Genomic DNA, 7,102 nt, shown 5'->3' with positions numbered 1-7,102 from the left:
TAGAAGTTTTCAAGAATGAAGCTATAGGAATGAGAAAGAAGAATGAGACCATCACATTACCAATACCATTTTTTGTGCTTTGCAAGGAGATAGAAGCTATGTTTGATTATGAAGCTATTTTTGATTGGTGCTTCCAAAGAGATGTTAGAGCATCTCACATGTCACTTTTCATGCGGTATGTATCATGCTACATACTCTGTATTTATTTAACTAAATTTCACTTGTACCTATGTTATTAGTAAGTCACAAATTGATTAATGTGTGTTGCTACTGGTCTGCTTCTAATGCTTCTGATATGCGTCTGATTCTATCAGTAAGTCACGAATATTCTTCAAGGTTCTGATATTCTTCTTCTGATATGCGTCTGATGCTACTGGTTTACTTCTAATGCTTCTGATCTGCTGGTTCTGCTTTTGCTGTGTTGCTGCCATTTCGGTTGTTTTTGCTGTTGTTGTATCTGCTATTTTTGTTGCTGCCATTTGGTCCATCTCATGTACTTGGTTTATGCAGTATGAACTTATAATGACTAGTATATAGAAAATTATGCGTGCATATATCCGACTTGTCCTGAAATCCTGAAAGCACATAGGCACCACCGTGTAAAATATCCCTTGTCTTGAAACTAAGAACCAACACTTAATATATATACTTTGATGTGTAAGGTACTTGAGCGAGGGGTGTAGAAAGGAGAGTGTATCGGGAATGTATGGCTTTTGCGATGTTAATATTCTTTCTCCGTTAACCCCGACAGAAGAGAAAGATTGATCTGACTATTTGAGTAATGTTTTTGGGTGTAATGGAGGCAAAAATATAAATCAAATATTTTTTGCTCCGTACATTGAAAGGTTAGTTATGTTCACTTCATGAACTTTCTTAATACTTTTTTGTTTGTTGTTGGTTTCACTAATACATTTTATATAGACGACATTGGATGTTAGCTGTCATTAGTCCGTGGAAAGGAACAGTGTTTTGGCTTGATCCAACAGGACAGGAAAATGAAATTCCAGAATTCGTTCAGGGGATCATTTTGGCGTATGTATCTTTCATTATTCCAATTATAAATAATACTTGCTCATACGTTTTGTATCTAACTTGTCAAATTCTGCAGGGGAATGTTAAAATTTTCCGTTGTTCATCGAAAGGATATCAAAATGAAAAAAAATCCAGCAATTATGTGGATTCAACCACAAGTATGCAATTCATACCTTAAACTTAGTTCTTCTTAATACAATATGATATATTTTCCTTAAAACAATCAAATATTTTCTGAATTATTGATTTGAAATTCATTATGAAATAGTGTCCTCGTCAAACTCAAGGAACCAATGATTCTGGATATTATGTATGTCGTTACATGCAAGAGACAATATCAAAGAGACAACAACTGGTAATTCCTCCAAAGGTAACCGTCATTTTTTTGCCAAATAAAGATATATCTCACTTTGGTTTAAGATTGATGTGTTTTTTCTTAGTTATATATGTTTCTTTTTGTTTCCATTCACTTCCAAGTTTTCAGTACTTCCCCGAAACTCTTTTGCACAATTTTTTTTTTATCATGATGAGAAGTTGGCATTGTAATTCAAAAATTTCATTATGTGGCTCTATGCTTCCTCAAAAACAGTCACTGCTTATTGGTGAAACTTTGCTACTGTCAATAGCCGAACTGCTATTTTCTTGCATGTCATGATTGATGCCTCGTATAGGAACTTGGCAGTTTTTTAGTTTAGAAGAGATGAGTTTAAGACATTGTTCTCTTGGTTGTGATTGTTTAGGTATAATAATACACTTTTCAATTGAGTAAGCAGGCTCTTAGACAACCGACTTCCCTACAACCAATATCCTAATCTGTTTGCCTAGATGGAACTAGGTTGCTTATGTCTAGTGAACAATAAACTTCTCTATAGGCAGCTGATTGTTTTGTGTAAGAACCCGGTTTTAGGGTTATTGCTAGATTTCAGATTAATGAGGTATCCAGTCTGATCAATTAACGAATATATGTCCTTTATTCTGATTTTCTACCAGCAGCATCTGAAATGCTTTTATGGTAGCATACTAAGTGCAATTTTGTTTAAAGGAACTAGCATTAGTCATTGAAGGTTGTGGTTTTATTCATCTTAGAATCTGCAGTCTAAGTAGGGTTGGTAGAAATGACTTTTTTGCTTAAGCCTCCTCGCCACTGGAAGAATCATTATCAAAAAGCTCAAAGTAGCAGTGTGTTGCTATAGTTATTTGGGATTTCAATTGAAAATACACATTTTTCCAGCAGCTTTGTATTAGACTGGTTTGGCCCCTCCATCCTTCGTCCTAGCTTTCTACTCAACATAAATTCAATACTACCTCTATTCCAATTTAATCGTAAAACCCTTAAGAACAGTTAATACAATCACCTAGTCACACCCACTAATACGCAGCTACTCTAGTCTTGTAAGATAACTCTTGGGATGACAAACCAAACACTAGAAAAGATGTTCATTATAAAATCTATCCCTATTTCATTTTCAGCCAACAGACAAGGCCATGTTATAAATTCCGAGGTACCTCTAGGATAACTTGGCAGTAAATTGAAAGTTAAGACGACTGTACAAAGAAAATGTCAAACCTTTATAAGGCCCTGTTTTGTTGACTTACTTCATACAAAATAAGTTTAGTAAATTCAGATAAGTGAAATTAAGTTCGGATGGCCTTAATTGGTGCTATAGGGGCAGTGATAGCTGGCTGCAGAAGTTGTTCTTCCAACTCAGCTCCTTCAAGTTCTTCAAGCTCGGCTTCCAATTCATCCTTTTATACCAACAATCAACAGAGAAAAAAGTTAGTACAAAAGTGATGCCTTTGTAGAGCTACATTTTTTTCCTAGTATTTGTGACTAAAACCCTTACGTACCTCGTCAAAATCAGCTGCACCACCAATATGAGAAGCTAGTGCCTCCCGTATCTGTCTTAAATTATAGGTCTGCTTGTTGATCTCATCCATTGTCTGGTCCACGTCATCAATATTCCTGTAATGTAAAATGAGCAACTTTCTCATAACCAGTTCCAAATCAAGAGATGAACATTGCATTTGAACACTAGCTAGTTTCAGTTGAGAACCAACACTAGCTACTTGTTCTAGTTGGTTTAAGTTCATTTTTGACAGGATTATAACTCGTGATCTATTTGCATCACAAAAAAGAAATACAGACACTAATCATTTTAGACAACTGCCCCTATACGTCTTACATTTAGATATGGAAGCACGTTATAATTATAAGATATATTGACAGCAACAATGACCTGTTTGAGACAGGAGATATTCCCTTGATTATCCAAGTCAATTGAAAATTTCTGCTGCCAAGTGATATGCTCAAACTTGATCCTGCATCAGATTAAGAGTTTAAGATACAAATGTGAAATAGTTAGGTTGAGTACACACTGATGCAGTGCTTTAAATTCCTCTGCATTATTTCTCCCTCTACTTTAGCAGAGTACTATTCTTTTTCTTGCTTCAATAAATTTTTTTTATGTTTAATTTTTTGAAAAATAAATAAGGGAAAATAAATTTATCATTGCTAATACACCAAAACAAATTTCAACTTCAATTTTATTGATGGCTTTACTTCCATTCGGCTTTATATCTTTTATTCTAATCGTTTTTATGTCTTGTATGCAGTACTTTCCTCAAGTTCCTGCCACTTATTCTCAAGCGATGATTGATGAGATACGGGATACTTTGGTTACATATTTTTTCAAGCAAAAACAAGTTATCAATGATCAGATTGATGAAGATGAAGAAAATGATATTTTGGACGTTGATCATGAATGATCTTTGTAGCTAGTGCATATTGACACTTTTTAATAAATGTTTTGCGAATCTCATAGCAAGTTAATACATTTGAAGTATTCTTTTGGATTTAAGCCTGTGATTGGAGTTTGGAGAATGTTATATATTACATTAGTTTTATTTAATTTATTGTTTTGGAGAACAAGAAGGTACATTGGTCGGTTTGGAGTATTTTTATGCATATATATATAATATAGAGTTAATGGATTTTTACCATTAAATTGAGCCAATTTGGATATTGAATGGAATCTAATAGGTACCATGTAATTTGAAAATATATTATCTGTCACTAATTTATTGGTTGTAGCAGCCATTTAAAATTTAATAATAATAATAATAAAAAAATATCAAAGAAACCAGATTTATTAATTTAATAAATCTGGTTTCTTAGGTTGCACGTTTATAACAGAGGAGCATCAAAGAAACCGTAGATCTGAAAATGCAGTCTCTTTAAAAAAACATCAAAGGAACCGCACTTTGGAACAAAGTGGTTTCCTAGTACAGTCAAAGTAACCGCATATTTCCTCAATTCGGTCTCTTTTTTTTTGTATTTAAATTCACAGGAAATGACCTAAGAAACCAATTTCCTGTCAAAATCGGTTTCTCATATATATCAAAGAAACCAGGCAAAAACTCCGGTCTCTTATGCTAAGAGACCTACTACCTAGGCACCGTATAATGTGAGGTTTCTTTGCCTTGTTTTGCCCGGTTTCTTAGGCTATTTTTGTAGTAGTGATTGTGTTCACTGGGGTGTGGTGGTGATCGGTATGAGAGTATGCAGCTAACAGGAAGCACAAAACATATGGCTATCTCGTGTTACTGGTTAGCAAAGAGGGGGGGGGGGGGGGGGGTGTGGTGCAATGAACCCACCAACCCACTGTAATGACTTGGCAACAGCCTCCCATAACATCAACATAGCTACACCAGAAAGAGACAAAAAGAGCAGCAAAATGTGGGCAAAACACATTAATGAAATAGCAAGAGACAAGAAGCACAACTGCAGTCAGACATAGGGGAAAGGCAAGGAGTTATAGTGGAACCGCTTTTACAAATAAGATGGTGAAACGCAGCAGGGAATCATTATTGAGTTGTGTGTATTTCAGTAGAGAATTGCAACCTGAAGTTGCTAATCTGTAACTCAACCCTTTTGTGAGACAATCCTCTGATTGATTCAAGCAGTAACCTTTCTCCTATACTCTGTTAATTTAGTTAAGCAGGTTGTGAATTCATCACACCCACCTACATTCCATACCTACGTGAGAATGAGAAGATACTACTAATTCTATATGCAATACTAACCCTTAAAGAGTATTACAACCCACATGCAATACTAACCCTTAAAGAATTGAACAATCCACCTACAATTCATCACACCCACCTGCATTCTATATCTTAATTCGCTTACACCACCGTCAATTTCACACGAAATAAGACATAAACAGCCCAATAATATAACCAGCTATACTAATAAGCATGCTATTTTAGATTACATATTTGACTACTATAACGTGTTGCATTATAAATGTATTTTTTTTATCGATCTCTCATATGTTGTTCCTTTTTCTCACTTCACCAACTCTGCTATTCTGTGAAATTTGTTGATCTCGATCAATTGGGTTTTTGTTTACAATTAAGCAGTAAAGTCAAAATATTCCACGTACAAAGAGTTAATGTTCCACGTACAAAGAGAGTTAATGTTGTTTGGTGAAATTGTTGGATTAGGCCGACATGAAAGGAACCAAACGAGTATACTCAATCTGCAAATTACACGCCACTGATATTGTTGGCTATGTCCAACAGATTATGATTTTGTGAAGTTAAGTTCAAACCGTCCATTTTCGGTTGTTTGACTTTGGGAAATTATTACATGGACTTACTATGTACACTTTTTTTATTTATTAATTGAAGTATTTCTCCTATGTAATCAAACTTTGAAAAATACATGTACTTCATTAGAAAATTGGACAATAATTATTGTCAATTTTTAACCAAAGTTTACAAAAACTTATAAGATCAACTTATTACTAAATAGATTATAATCTCCAATCAAATAGTTATATTATCTAATAAAATGGTTATATTTTATAGTCAAGTAGTTTTTTTAATGCTAACGCCATCTATAGGAGACCTATTGATCAAATTTTGTTGCTCTTATGCATCCTTAAAATACCAAAAGCTAAAAACCAACCATGTTTTTCTATAATCTTCTACGTCCTTAAATCTTAATGAGGGATTGAGCAGTCATGAATTGAAAAATAGGTTTTGTCCAATTAGTAAAATAAATAACAACCTTAATGTAAGGAGGGATTATTTTTTATTGGGATGTTACGAAATGTACATTTAACCTAGGTTGGAGTATTATTTAGATGTGAAAGGAATACATAACCACTTTTTTGAAATATAATGTATATTAAATTATTATTCGTTGTATTTCTCAAATTATCTAGGTAACTTTCTAAATTATTAACTTCTCGTGCTAATGCACGGACATATACTAGTGATTAAAATAAAAAAGAGGATACAAAGGGATAAGGAATTATATATACTCACCTAATTGAAGCGCGAACACCAATGAAACCACCAAGCGAATCAAACCAGCTAGCAACAAAAGGCTCCTAAAATTGAAAAAGAACAAAAAAAAACGTAAACTGGACATGATAAATCAGAACAAACCATTAGTTTAATGTAGCAGATATATCACCTTGCAATACTGGATTAAATACCACATCCTTATTTAATAACCAGTGTCGCTTGGATCTCCAACATATTCAGCTATTTGTTCAAACTGGACATGGAGCATCTCTTGTGTATCAACATCTTAAACTACAGCAGTTTCCCTAAGATCTTCTAACCTCGAAAACAAAAGGACAACAAAAACAACGATGAATAGAAGCAGCAAAGGTAGAATTTAGAAGCCTAGCATCTATAAATCTAATTACATATCATACATGTTTTTATATTTTCTTGCAGCATGCTCACAATATACCAGATATCAAAGATGAGAACAGATTATATACAGGAAAGACACTTGCCTTAAACAAATTGTATGAGAAAATAGGATCACCACCAACCATCAATCTTGATCCTCCTATGTTGAGATCAAGAGCTCGAATAGAGCTACTCTCAGTATCCGCAATATACGCCTCTTTCATATCTTAGATACATCATATAATAAGGTACTGATACCAGGAGCGCGAAGCGAGCTAAGAAGGATGGTGGGTGAGTAGAAGCAGGAGCTTGCAGGAAGGAGAAACAAGCTGCATACAAATCAGGGTATTAGACATGA

General features: G+C 34.2%; 1 protein-coding gene across 3 annotated transcripts; it reads right to left on the bottom strand.

Moving 5' to 3' along the window:
* Window positions 1-2,466: 2,466 nt before the first annotated feature.
* Window positions 2,467-6,656, bottom strand: LOC130459965 (vacuolar protein sorting-associated protein 32 homolog 2-like). Of its 3 annotated transcripts, none has more exons than XR_008919739.1 (5): window positions 6,518-6,656; window positions 6,367-6,431; window positions 3,216-3,351; window positions 2,881-2,995; window positions 2,467-2,778 (listed from the first exon to the last, which is right to left on the bottom strand). XR_008919739.1 is itself a non-coding variant. In XM_056827605.1 (4 exons), exons 1-4 carry the CDS (start codon window positions 6,542-6,544, stop codon window positions 2,668-2,670), a joined length of 318 nt encoding a protein of 105 aa, XP_056683583.1. In that variant the 5' UTR covers window positions 6,545-6,656; the 3' UTR covers window positions 2,467-2,667. The 3 variants fall into 3 exon arrangements, 1 of the variants encoding a protein (XP_056683583.1); XR_008919738.1 differs by having other exon boundaries at window positions 3,270-3,351; XM_056827605.1 differs by lacking the exon at window positions 3,216-3,351.
* Window positions 6,657-7,102: the final 446 nt, after the last annotated feature.

The sequence above is a fragment of the Spinacia oleracea genome, chromosome 4 (assembly GCF_020520425.1).
Source record: "Spinacia oleracea cultivar Varoflay chromosome 4, BTI_SOV_V1, whole genome shotgun sequence".
Classification (NCBI taxonomy): Eukaryota; Viridiplantae; Streptophyta; class Magnoliopsida; order Caryophyllales; family Amaranthaceae; genus Spinacia; species Spinacia oleracea.
The sequence above is the reverse complement of the archived record's forward strand: the minus strand, read 5'-3'. Positions and strand labels throughout refer to the sequence as shown.

Excerpts from the sequence above, each read along its gene's own strand:
- LOC130459965 (XM_056827605.1), bottom strand. The coding sequence starts at position 6,544 with ATGTGGTATTTAATCCAGTATTGCAAG. Across the intron at positions 2,996-6,366 it reads GGTGTTCGCGCTTCAATTAG|GAATATTGATGACGTGGACC; the intron begins GTGAGTATATAT and ends TTTACATTACAG. Across the intron at positions 2,779-2,880 it reads GTGCAGCTGATTTTGACGAG|GATGAATTGGAAGCCGAGCT; the intron begins GTACGTAAGGGT and ends TTGGTATAAAAG.